Below are 13,684 nucleotides of genomic sequence, written 5' to 3'. Positions count from 1 at the left end.
GTAAGCTGAACAGAAATGGATCATAAAAATCGGCTTATCACCAGCAGTGATTCCAACAATCCTCTCTTCCAGTGAACCAGTCACCCTTTGCTCATACCAACTGACCTGGGAGGCATTCCTGTGCTGGTGTGAAAAAAACTGGATTAACCCAGTCAAGTTACAGCTATTTTGCAGAAGATGCCATTGGCACTCAAATGAAAGCTGTTTCTGGGGGACTCTAGGGCACTGCCAGGGCCCGCCTGGTGCTGGCTAAGTAGCCACACTAGGTTCTTATGAACAATAGGGACACAATGGTACTAATAAGACATATGTTAGTACAATTGTACTAATAATATTTTCAAACTGCATTAACAACTTCACTCTTTCATTGGTCTTGAATTTTGTATGAATGACTAATTGTAAGATTCATGCTAGGTGGGCCAGGATAACTTCCACACCACTACCACAGGAAGAGGATGGGCTGATATCTGGGAAAGGTTGAAGTTTTTCTATTTTCAAGTGACTTGACACAAGATAGCATGTCACCTGAAAATGTCCTGGTACCACCCACCCACCCCACCCCCTGCCAAAACACATTTCAGGTGAGCACCAACACTACCTGCTTTTCAGATATGAAGAATAGAAATTTGAAGCTGAGATTTGTAGGATTCTTCATTATATGCCTGGCATATTGATGGCTGGGCATGTTTCATTCCAGAGTTCCTGCTTTAAATTCTCTGATTCTCCTTCCAGAGTAGCAAATATGACCAGAAACCAACTCTTCTAATATGCTTACCCAGGAATGCAGAAGACGAGCCACTTCTCTGTGCCATGTATTATATTATGTTCTCTAATTTGTGTGCATGTCCTGCTTTTGTTTAGGCAACAAGAGAGGATAAATTCCCAAAGGGAAGAGATAGAAAGGCAACGGAAAATGTTAGCAAAGCGGAAACCACCTGCCATGGGGCAGGCCCCTCCAGCAACCAATGAGCAGAAGCAGCGTAAAAACAAGACAAATGGAGCAGAAAATGAAACGTAAGTGCTGCAAAAAAAAGGTTGCTTTCTATGAGTCGGTTGAAATGCAAAGAATTGCTTATGGCTATTCTCAAGTTTTCCCCAGTATATCTCCTCAAAACATACGAAATTATTGGAGCCTTTTTTCTGCAGTCCACCTGTTGTTTTAAAATAATTAGTAGTTGGTTTGAAAGTGTTGCTGTTAATATTTGGCTTTGCCTCAACCACAAACTTGCTTCTATTGGAAAAGTTACTTCTGTTTGTACAAGTACACACACTGAATTCCACACCATGCAAAGTAAGTACAGTGGTACTTCTAGTTGCGTTCCGCTCTTGTTACGGACTTTCAGCTTATGAACGCGGCAAACCCGGAAGTGTTTACTTCCAGGTTCACCACGTGCACATGCGCAGAAGCGATCTGCGCTCTTCGCACATGCTCAAAAGCGACCAGAGTGCTACGCACAAAAGCTCTTGATCGCGCTGCGCACATGCGCAGAAGAGGTACTCTAGTTGCGGACTTTTTGGGTTGTGAACGGCACCCTGAAACTGATTAAGTCTGCAACTAGAGGTACCACTGTACGGTACTGCCCTTTCTCATAAAGTGATGGACGAAAATTGGCAAGACAGATGTTGTACCCTGCCTAGCAAAGGCTCAGTTTAATGACACTCAGGACCATGTCCTTACAATCTGCCCGTGTCCCTCTCCTCAGCACCTTTCCTGGGGGGGGGGGGGAGAGATGCAAAATTTCTTTGAAAAACAGTGGTTAGCCTGGAGGAGGAAGTGGAAAAAGCAAGTGCTTTTGGCAGGGTGGAGGCGCTTCTGAAGTGAAGCAGATGGAGGCTTAGAATAACAGAGAGTCAGGCAGCTTCTTAGAAGGGCTGCATTGTGGGTCTTCCTTAAAAGAGCAACATCTGCTTGGTGCGGGGTGGGGTTTCTCTGTAGGTGGGTGAGGGAAATAAACTGAAAACCGAGGATCTGTGTAAATGAGAGGAAGGGGATGGATAGATAGGTGTCTGGGGTGGTGTTAGCGCTCTGTGCCGGCATTTGGCCTCCTACACATTAACCCCAAAGGAATACATCCCTGGGCAAGAAGGGATGAGGGAGGTTCCCCACCTATGCCCTACTAAGTGTTGAGTCTTAGTTGGGGCACTCCCTTAATGCTTGGAAGGGCAGAGTGATGGATACCAAGCACAAGAGGAGAGGGGACTTAGTTCAGTGATAGAGCATAAGATTTTTAAGTGAAACGCACACGATCAATCCTTGGCATCTCTCTTGTTGTTTTTTAAGACATTCATAGCAGAGCTGGGAAACACACTTGCCTTGATTGCCTTGGAGTGCTGGTAGTCATACTAGGCAATATTGGGCTGGGTTTGAACCAGTGGCCTGACTGCTGTATTCAGTATGGGTAGGAAACCCCCGTAAAGTGTTAGAAAAATGAAAAGGGGAAGCAGGAATGGGTCCCAGGCCTGCCTGTATTTTTGTCACCTGCCTTTATCACGTATTTGTTCTACAGAGTAATCTTTTGGACCATTTATTTTGTGCACATGCAGGTTAACGTTAGCAGAATATCATGAACAGGAGGAAATCTTCAAACTCCGGCTAGGACATCTTAAAAAGGTAAAATACTGAATTGCAAAATGACTTCAGAGAGGCAGTGGTTTCAGCTGCCATCTTCTGTTTTGTGTCTGTATGACTCTTCAGCATTAATCCCAATGCAGTCTAACACACCTTGAAGTGACCGAAATACTAGCTCTTATAAACAACATTCTCGCTTGTGCACATTGCAGGAGAAGATTGGGAGCGATGGGCAAACTCTTTTCAGGGGAAGCTTGTTTTCTTTTTACTGATCGTCTCATTTTGCTTAATCAGATGAGCTTGATCAACACACTGTTGGAAAAAGCACTGATTTGAATGAGTTGATTCCCACAGCAATGAAATAAGAAATAGAACTGTCCGTGGCATTTGTTCCTTTCCAGTGCCTCAGTTCTTGGCCCAGTAGCTGTGAAATAGACTAGAGCTTTCCACACTGCTCAGACAACCCTTTTCAGTAGCACTGTATTCTGTCCACAAAGGACTGATCTCCTGAGTCATTTTGCTCTGATTGTGCTGAGCATGTCACTATCATCTAGTCCAGAGTAGTAAAAGTCTAGGCCTGAGGATTGTTTCACAAGAAAAGCACATGTATATTGAGATGGAAGGCATACTTACTATAACTCTGGTTCACATTAAATCATCTCAGCAGGGGGCGACAGGGAGGAACAAGATACAACCCTTAATTTTAGAAGTTGAAACCCATAGTAGTCATGTACATTTTCTGAACACTGTTAGAATCTGTAAAAATGCTTAACTTTTTCTCTTGCCTGCAACTTCTTTGTTGTTCAAGACAAATGTGATCCTTTCATCATATATACAGAGTTTAAATTTAACTTTTGGTATAGCTGTTAAAGTGATGTTTTTCTTTGTGTAGGAAGAAGCAGAGATCCAGGCAGAACTGGAGCGGTTAGAGAGGGTTAGAAATCTACATATCAGGGAATTGAAAAGGATACATAATGAAGATAATTCACAGTGAGTATTGGGCATGAGAGAGCAAGGCACCAAATAGCTACAATATGTCTTTTTTGCTTAAGAGTGTGTAGCGGACTTACCACTTAATACCAACAATTAATAATGCTGTGGATTAATACTTTGGTTCATGAGCAAGGGGCATGTCTCCTCAGTTACCCACTCTCTTAACCACCCCACACCTGAGGTCTTCTTAATAGTATAACAGGCTCAAGGGATCGCCTCACCCCTTGTTAATGGTTCAGGAGACTTCAGTACCTAGAAGTACTCTCCCCTCCTGGCTGTACTGAGACCCAGGTAGCCACAAGATCTACCTCTCCCAGTTCAGTCACAGCCCTCCCAGAACCAGACTCCCAACCCGGTCTCCATATCCAAGCTGCGAGGCTCTGTCCTCTCGCTATCGATAGTCTCAGTGAACCAGTTCTCCTTATCTCACTCCCTAACTCACAACTCCAATCAAACCCTATCTCTTAACCTGAACCTTTGCCCTATCTCAAGACCAAACCCTATCTCTCATCTTAAATCCAGCCCCATCAAACTCTCTCCCTCAGAAACTGCTCCTTTTATTCTCTCCCCCCCCCCAAAGTGCTGTTCCTTCCCCCTTTGTGGCTAGCTGACTGTCGCGGATCAGAGAGAGGCTCCAGTACTCTGGTGTCTGTCACAGAGTGGTATGTCTAACAAGCAAAGCACTGAAGAAATTTGGACGGTTCTGTAGACGGCATGGTCAGGAATGATGAGGGCCACAGGTTTTCCATACCTGCTATAGACAAACCGTATTGTACCCTTAGGGTTGTGTTTGTTTCAGTTTAATGTCCCCACATGATTCTTTAAATAGCTCATGGTAGTCAACAATTTTAAATACATCATTTACTTGTCACCTTTAACTTCTGATGCTGTACAGGCCAACTCGGTGCTAGCTGTTTTAGTATTAATACAGTGTCATAAATGTTTACAGGGGAACATCAGCAAGCAAAAAAGGAGCTTACATTCTAGATTGTACTTGACCCATCATTAACAAATGTGTTATCTGTTTGAGATTTGGAGTAAGCTCTTCTAGCCCCTTTTCATTTTCACCTACTGCTTGTGGCTGGTTGACCATAGGTGGATCTCCCTGGAGATGTAACAGGCGCACGTATCCTGCCACACTGTCTGGTGCAGTGTTTGATATGATCAAAGTACAGGTCTCTGTAGTCCCTGCTCTTGTAGGTGCCCTACCACGTTATCTCAAAGCTCCTGATCACTCACCAGTTGTGTGGTGGCTGTAGTGCCTCCAAGCAGCATGTAAAACTAAAAAGTGCATAGCTCTACCATTTGTTGGGTTACAGATTGTGTGAGAACTAGTATACCTGGCTCAAAACGGAAACTCCCTTTTGCCCAGGATATTCACTATTCTTAGTAATTCAGCTGAAGATCATGATATTATAGGTGCTGCATGAATAAACAAAATCTCTCCTCTCCAGATTTAAAGACCACCCAACACTAAATGACAGGTACTTGTTGCTACATCTCCTGGGCAGAGGCGGATTTAGTGAGGTATATAAGGTAAGTTAGATCTCCTTTGGCTGATTGGCTGTCCTAATTTGACTCCTTGATAAAATGACGCAGAAGCCAGTGTCTTAATTATCTGGCATCTCAAGAAATAAAGGTGGGATAGACCTCTGCCTGAGATCCTCACCATTCAGCATGCAGAATTGATAAGTTGTGCTTCTCACAACTGGGTGGCTTCCCTTGTTTTTAAACATGAATCATATCTCACTTCCCAGGTGCCAGGTTTATAAATGCATTCATATGAACTTGCAAACACTCATGTACATTCATATATATGCATTCATATTTGAGCAATTGCATTATAAGCAAGCATACTAAGGGAAATTCACATCCATATTGAGAAAAATAATCTGATTAGGGAACAGCATTATGCATGAAGCAATTTGCCTACTAAAATACTATGTGGGGGTGTCTCAAAGAAAATGTTCAACATCCACACAAAATCGTTTAAAATTAATATAGAATTGCTGACTTTTTCTCCCATTGGAAGGAAGTGAAATTTGTTTAGGCTCAAGCTATCAGCTCTGATAGTATTCTGAATCAACTCTCTCCTTCATCTTCTAGGCATTTGATTTAACGGAACAGAGATATGTAGCAGTAAAAATCCATCAGTTAAATAAAAACTGGAGGGATGAGAAGAAAGAGAACTACCACAAGTAAGTAGCTCTGGATGTTGGACTGCAGAGAAGGTTGGGGGTGGGGGTTCAAAAAAGGCATAACTTCTAAAATGAAAATGTGGTTAGTAAAAGAGGTTCATTGCTTCTGTCTGAGAAACAGCTGGTGGTTCTACTCTCGTGAACAACCCCCCCCCCTTAATTTCTGCCCGTGTTAGCACAATAAATGGTTGAAGGAGCAAGACTTGAAGGGAGCTGAAATTGCTTTGGAAAAGGAGAGGGATAAGAGCAGAATGTTTGGGGACTCTGCAGAGAAGGACCCCTGAAAAAGAACATGTTACACTTCAGCATCTCTGTAGGTTCCTCATTGTCCTGGAATCACAACCCTGGTCCAGAGCAGTGAAGTTATATTCTCTTGCCTGAGTTATTGCCAGAAATATAGTGAAATGCAACTGTACAGCAGCATTGGGTTTTGGTGGTCAAAGTGCGCATTTCTAGTGATTTTACAAAAAATGTTAGGTCTGATTTGTTTGATAAAAAAAAAAAGTTTGGCCATTGTAACCTGCCCCAAGGTTTTAGGTAGATAGTTGAGAATAAGAAAATTAAAATTAAATAAGGATGCTTTCCTTGTTACAGGCATGCATGTAGAGAATACAGAATCCATAAAGAGCTGGATCATCCTCGTATAGTTAAGCTGTATGACTATTTCTCGCTGGACACTGACTCGTAAGTGCTGCTCTTTTTACAATTCTGCTTGAATGACTGTGCTTGGGTCTCCTTATTGCTCGGAGCTCAACGTGAAAGTGGGACGTGTGTCATGTAAGACATTCTGTGTCAAGGGTTTCGAATACAAAGGGGCCTATAAAAGAGATCAGTTGTATTGTTCAGATTACCCATCACTCCCCAGTATGTATTCCCTTTCAATGTGGGATGAATTCCCACGCAGCAAGGAATTGAATGGGGCAGAGGGCATCCTGTAGCCTTGCTGCCACGATTGAATGTGCAGCAGTGCGTGTGGAGGGAAACAAAGCTGTAATAGGTTTTGTAACTATTACAAAAATTGCAAAAACTCTCCCACATTCAAACCACCGGACCAGTTGGGAATAACAAATGACACACTTTTAGTCAAAATAAGGTTAACAATAATGCTGTAATTGCAGATTGGTTTGTGATTTTATTTATTTTGTGTTAATTTACTTGGCTGTCTAAATTATAAGTGCTGCTTTTAATGGATTCAGTTTTGTGATGCCTTGAGGCCTTGGCCAGAAGGCCAGGATGTAAATCGGTAATTGAAAAGTTCCTGTTTATCCCGAGAACAAGATCTTAAATCTCTGATAAAACCCTTGACCCAATTAAACAAATTGAAGTAAGTCAAGAGTATTTTCCCCCCAGGATAACTAACTGGTGTAACCCTATCACAGTGGGACGAAAGTGGTGTTTTGTTAAAAGCCAGCCCCTAGTTGCAGCTACAAAATTCCTGCAGATAGAAAGGGAGGAGACTTTGCAGCACTGTTATAATATCATGAGCCAATATGTTTGACTTCACTTCTTTCAGGTTTTGTACAGTGTTAGAATACTGTGAGGGGAACGATCTGGACTTCTACCTGAAACAGCACAAATTAATGACTGAGAAGGAAGCCCGGTCTATTATCATGCAGATTGTGAACGCATTAAAATATTTAAATGAAATCAAGCCACCCATTATTCACTACGATCTCAAGCCAGGTATGTTGATGGTGGGTCTGGAACGCAGCACGAGAAAGTGGGGCTGGGCACTCTGTATTCTGCAGATTTCTGTCGTGAGAATTGCCGTGTTCATTGGTTGTATAATAAGCAAGTTTCCAGTGCTCATCATTGCATGATCTTATCATGTATATGTAATAGGGTAAGGAATGTGAAGCAGAGCACAGGAATAAATGAACAGCTCTCTCGATGGAAGGGTGTAGAAAGTGGATGTGTGCTTTTTATTTGTTCATAAATGTTTAAATTGGGAGGGGGGATGAGCAGTGAGGTACCCAAGTTTGCTGATGATGCCAAATAGTTCTGTGTAGTTGAAACAAAAAGGGATCGTGAGAACTTCCAAAAGGATATATCCGAAATGGGTGAACGGGCACTGAAATGGCAAATGCAATTCAGTGATTCAGTGTAAGCAATGTAAGGGATTCATATTGTGGGGGGAAATTCTAACTTCACGTATAAGCTCATGGGGTCTGAACTGGTGGCGACTGACCAGGAATTGGGCGGGTAGCTCAGTGAAGGTGTTGGCTTGTATGTGACAACTGAGAACGGCAAATTCCGTGCTTGGAATCATTAGGAAAGGGATTGAAAACAAAGCTGTCGATATCTTAATATCTGTATACAAATCTACACTGCAAAGGCACTTGAAATATTGTGTACAGTTCTGGACACTTCACCTGAGAAAGAATATTGCAGAGCTGGGAAACGTTCAGAAAAGGACAACCAAAGTGTTTGTGGGGTTGGAGCAACTCCTTTGAGGAAGTTACAGCAATGGGAAGATTTTCAGTTTAGAAAAAAGACGGGTAGAAATGACATGATAGCAGTGCATGCATAGTGTAGAGAAAGTGGATAGGAAGAAGTTACATTCTGCCTCCACTGTTGGGAGAATTTGCAAGGGGGAGAATTCTGTTGCCCTCAGGAGCTGCTTGGGGTCTTCCCCTAGGCATCTGGTTGGCCACTGCGAAAACAGAGTGCTTGACCAGATGGGCCTTTGGCCTGATCCAACAGGGGCACTTCCTAAGTTTTTGTGTTCATGTCAGAGCCTTCAACTGCAAAGAGCAATTTTGATTCCTATGCTCTGCTTGTGTCATGTTGCGTTATGGGTAAATGTTTTAAACAGGAGGTGGGAGAAGGCTGATGGATGGGAGATGGTTGCCTTAGGACAGGGACTGAACCTTAACAGAGGAACCCTAACCACCTGTTACTGTTTAGGAGAGTGTGGTTCTGATAAGGTTGCTTTTGCGAAGTGGTCTGTCATCCTGGCTGAAAATAAATAAGTGTATTTGACCTCTTTCTGCATTCTCATTTGGAACAGGCTGCTGCATCAGCAACCCCCTCCTACCCACCCGCAAAATGTAATGGGCATATTCACCTAGAAAGTTTGTTTGTTTTTTCATTCTCCAGGTAACATCCTCTTGGTAAATGGTACGGCATGCGGCGAGATTAAGATCACTGACTTTGGCCTCTCAAAGATCATGGATGATGACAGTTACAATTCAGTTGATGGCATGGAGCTGACATCGCAAGGGGCTGGCACTTACTGGTGGGTGCCCTGGTCTGTTTCTTGCACTGAACTACCCATAGTATCATAGAATGTGAAGAACAGGTTATTCAGCTGAGTGGGCCAAGTCATATTTTTTTACAGGGGGAAAAGCTGCTGGAAGAGCCCCTGCACCTATAGTGGAGCCCACCTTGAAAAACTGTGTTAAGGTGGACAGCTCTTCCATGTGCTTGCATTTCACACCACCAATAATCCATACATCCTTACAACACCAATAATTATAATAAAAACAACAATCTGACTGGGTTGTCCCAGTCACTCTGGGTGGCAATAAGATTCCAACCTTGTAAATGACTGCCGTACTTGGCAATATGGAGTTCACTCCTTTGGTAACTTCTACTCAGAAGCATGGAAGGTTGATAGTGAGGAAAGATATGGATTTCTATATAAATGAATATGGCTACTCTGCAGCTGTTAATTTCTCTGTCCCCTAGGTATTTACCACCTGAGTGTTTTGTGGTTGGGAAAGAGCCTCCAAAGATTTCAAATAAAGTTGACGTCTGGTCAGTGGGAGTAATATTCTACCAGTGCCTCTACGGCAGAAAGGTAAGCAAAATAATTTGACTGCTGCTGAATTTACTGAACTACTGAATCGTAACAGAAAGCTGAGTTTTTTTTGTAGAATTCTATGGTGTCTTCGGCACAGAGTTCAGGTTCCTGAGACTCTCTTAAGCTTTCTGGTTTAATTTTTTTTTTTTAAGCACATTTGTTGTCGTCATGACTTGAAGGAATTTTTCAGCATGTGCGGGGAAACTTCAGTAGAAGCTCCAGTGCTCAGGAAACAGAGCTTCTATAACTTCAATTAAATAATTAAATTTTGGTATGCAAAGGTCTCCAGGCAACCATACAGGTAACCACCAAACAACAAAAAGCACATGAATTATAAACATTGTTTTAGTCTTATCAAAAGCCTGGGGGGAAATATGTACCGTATTTTTCGCTCCATAGGGCACACCACACCATAGGGCGCACCTTGTTTTTAGAGGAGGAAACAAGAAAAAAAAATGTTTTTCTGGTTTTCCTCCTCTAAAAGTCCTGGGTTTTTTTTGTTTTGTTTTGTTTTGTTTTGTTTTTTTTGAGGATCAGCTAAAAGTTTTGCAGCTTTTTTTTCAAAGGGAAAAGCAAAAAGGAAAAGCCCCATTTTTATGGGGTTCAACTCACATTTCTGCAGCTTCTAAAGGAAAGGGAGCCTTTTCTACAGTTTCCAGACAAATAATCTAATCAGCCAGTCACATGTTGCTGGGGAAACAAAAACCTCCCTCTGCAGCACATTCAACAAAGGAGGGCGGGGCTGAAAGGGAGCCAGGACTCTTATCTCTCTCCCGATCTCTTGCTGATCAGCTGTTGAGCAGGGTCCTTTCAACACCCCCTTTTCTCTTTGTAAAATAAAAAGCATGATCCTCTTTTGGCCCCTGGGAAATTCTGCTCCAGGGACCACCATTCGCTCCATAACACACAGATATTTCCCCTTACTTTTCAGGAGGAAAAAAGTGCGTCTTATGGAGCGAAAAATACAGTATTTACCTGAAGCTATAAAAATATCAGTGAAGGCACCAGGCAGAGCTCACTGGGAAGCACATTCCACAAATGAGGAGCACAGCTGAAAATGCCCTCCTTTGTCACCAACCTTCAACCTGTAGATTGGCCAATATTGACTTGTTCTCCAGTCATCTTACCTTAGCACTGCACCCCCTAAATGCAGCATTGATTTAATTCCAGGTTCTGCCAACTGACTTGGGATGGGGTGTTTTGTCAAGTTTGGGAAGTGAGAGAGCCAGTGCTTATAGGAAAAGGAGAGGGAAGCAGACTGGTAAGGGGCGATGGTTAGGATGCATGTTGAGTGATCATAAACTCTGTGGGATGAATAAATTTTAACTTCCTGACTGAGAACATGTTTAGACTGGAATTTTGCTACCTTTTTAGCAAAAATCCATTACACATTTTCAGTTTTTTGTACACCACAAAGTAACCTAATGTGCTTTCCAAAAAAAAATTGGCTACATTTCTGTGATCCCTCTTGTTGAAATGTGAATAATGACCGTGTTCTAACATATGCATGTTGCACTCTTCCCCTCTCCCCTCCCCAGCCTTTTGGCCACAACCAGTCTCAACAAGATATTCTGCAGGAGAACACAATTCTGAAAGCAACAGAGGTGCAATTTCCTCCAAAGCCAGTGGTAACACCAGAAGCAAAGGTAAGAGAGTGTTTCTATTTGGTACTGGCAAAGAAGCTTGGGGAAATGTAGTGACGATCTGTACTTGACGGACACCTATTTTAGCTTTCACTCAAATGGCAGCATTCAGTAATGGGTGACTCTTCCTATCCACTTGCAGAAATGCTTCATATTTCTACCAGGAGAGGAAGGCTCCTTGTTTCTCCTGTTTCCACTGAGGTTGCAGGGATGTCCACACCTTGTGCTTAGAGGAAATCATAGAGCTATTTTCAACAGATCTTTACTCCCCGCCCCCTTTCTGTTCATTACCAGGATGGTGATAAAGTTGTACCTTGGATCCCGAACACCTTGCGAGTCAAACGTTTTGGCTCCCGAACGCCGCAAACCCGGAAGTGAGTGTTCCGGTATGCAACGTTCTTTAGAACCTGAACATCTGACACGGCTTCTGGTTGGCTGCAGGAACTTCCTGCAGCTAATCAGAAGCCGTGCCTTGGTTTCCGAACATTTTGGAAGTCGAATGGACTTCCGGAACAGATTCTGTTTTGCTTCCGAGGTACCACTGTATATATTTTTAAAGCTCCAAAAAACAAAGGTGGCCTAGTCTGATGCTTTCTAGCCATCAGTTGGGATTTGGAACATATCATTGCCCTGAAACTTGTTGGCCATTGATCCTCAGCAGAGCCAAAAACTCATTGCAGCTGGTGGCTTATTTTCTGCCTCCTATCAAAGCTTCCTTTTAGAAAGGATATGTCTGACAGCAAGTTACATAGTGGAGAAAATGGAGTCCAGCTTTGTCAGGACACCACTGTATCCTCTGTAATAGAGCAGAACCTTGGACTTTATGTGAAGGTCACTTCCGTTCTGAACTTGACATCCAGACCCACCTTGGCAATGACTTGTGTTGCCATTTAGGACAGATCTTTCCCTTTACTAGATTACCTGATGGGTAAAATTGGAGACCAGCTTACTGCAGCAGGCTGAGGGAGGGAGCAGAAAGAAAGGGTGGGAGAAGTCCCTACTACTGCTTTTTATGCCGTTCCATCAGACTTGAAGAGCAGTGCCTGGTAAAAGCTTAGCCTGGGAAGATCCTTCCATGACCATCTAGACAATTGCAGGATGCCCGGGGGGGGGGGTTTACTCACAATTTACTTATCTAATCTTTTTTTCTCTCTTTTTTAAAAAAAGTAAAACCAGCCTGTTTCTGCTTCTGGAAAAGAGCTACCAGTACCAACTTCTCACGCCCATTTTTCTTCTTTCTGTTTGTCTTCCAGGCATTTATCAGGCGCTGCCTGGCCTACCGGAAGGAAGATCGAATAGATGTTCAGCAGTTAGCATGTGACCCCTACTTACTCCCTCACATCCGCAAATCTGTATCAACAAGCAGCCCGGCTGCGGCTGCCATTGCCTCAACCTCTGGATCCTCTAATAACAGCTCTTCAAACTGAGCAGGAACAATAGGCCAAAAAGATATATATAACCGGAACTGCAGAAAGAAAACCGAGAGAGAGTCAGAGACGTTTTGAGAAGCAGCCTTCGGGATTGGCAAGGAATCCACAAAACGGCCTCCAGAAACCGGTATCGGGTGCTTTGTTTTCCTCTTGCGCTCTTGTCCCATCCATAGAGCAAGGCATCATTGATTCTCGGCAAGGTTCTATGGCGACTTAAGTCCAACTTAAGTGGCCAAGGAAGAGGAGATTGTTTGGTCTCGTGCTGAGCAACGGCAAAGGCGCTAACCGCTCTGGGCAGCAGAGAGAAAAGATGGCTCCATGTACTGTGAACTTCCAAACACCACGGACCCCGGGTGCGGTTCCAAAATGCAGGGTGCACACACACACACTGTGTGGAGAATTGCGGACTTGGCAGCAGGGTAAAGAGGCTGGACTTGGTCCACTGTCAATATTTAAAAATATGTTCCTCTTTTTTAAAAAAAACAAAACAAAACAAAAAAACAAAATAAAGTTTAGGCTACATCTCATTTGGGGGGAAGAGGGGGGAAACCCCCACAGAGCTCAATGCTGTGAGGTTCCATTGAGGGGTCGGCATTGGACTCTTGTGCCCTTTGCAAGGGAGCCAAGTATCCTGCCTGTTGATAGCACCAGCATTAGCATGTCATCCCAAATAATTTCAGTTTTAAAATAACAACTTTTATTTGGGGGGGGGGGGGTTGGTTGTAAGGTGAAATAACTAGCAGGTCAATGTGGCAGCCCCCTCTCCCTTTTCTTTAGATTGGCCTCATATTCTGTGAAGGAGGAGTACAGTGTAATGCAGAGGGTGCGTTACAGCTATGAACATAGGTTTCTGTCCTCGCTCCAGCCCCCCAGAAAACTGCTTTTTGGCAGGTACTTGACGGTAATCCCCCCTCAGAATAAAACTAAGTGTTTCTAATCCCCCCCACCATGTTTTCCTCGTGTGGTGTTTGGATCCATTCACTAAAGTCTCTTTTGGGTGATGGCATTCTCCTTTAACACACACAAGGATGACAGAACTCTAGACA

General features: G+C 43.3%; 1 protein-coding gene across 4 annotated transcripts in view; it reads left to right on the top strand.

Annotated features, from left to right (window-relative positions):
- TLK2 (tousled like kinase 2) overlaps positions 1-13,113 on the top strand; it is a 37,402-nt gene extending 24,289 nt beyond the window's left edge. For all 4 annotated transcript variants that reach the window (XM_033169010.1, XM_033169012.1, XM_033169013.1 and 1 more), the window contains 11 exons: positions 862-1,014; positions 2,545-2,611; positions 3,462-3,559; positions 5,017-5,098; positions 5,669-5,760; positions 6,355-6,444; positions 7,274-7,443; positions 8,860-8,998; positions 9,451-9,562; positions 11,104-11,211; positions 12,462-13,113. In XM_033169010.1, coding sequence (XP_033024901.1) covers positions 862-1,014; positions 2,545-2,611; positions 3,462-3,559; positions 5,017-5,098; positions 5,669-5,760; positions 6,355-6,444; positions 7,274-7,443; positions 8,860-8,998; positions 9,451-9,562; positions 11,104-11,211; positions 12,462-12,635 — 1,285 coding nt within the window. In that variant the 3' untranslated portion in view covers positions 12,636-13,113. The remainder of the gene's footprint in view (positions 1-861; positions 1,015-2,544; positions 2,612-3,461; positions 3,560-5,016; positions 5,099-5,668; positions 5,761-6,354; positions 6,445-7,273; positions 7,444-8,859; positions 8,999-9,450; positions 9,563-11,103; positions 11,212-12,461) is intronic.
- Positions 13,114-13,684: the final 571 nt, after the last annotated feature.

This window comes from Lacerta agilis, chromosome 14 (assembly GCF_009819535.1).
Source record: "Lacerta agilis isolate rLacAgi1 chromosome 14, rLacAgi1.pri, whole genome shotgun sequence".
NCBI lineage: Eukaryota > Metazoa > Chordata > Lepidosauria > Squamata > Lacertidae > Lacerta > Lacerta agilis.
The sequence above is the reverse complement of the archived record's forward strand: the minus strand, read 5'-3'. Positions and strand labels throughout refer to the sequence as shown.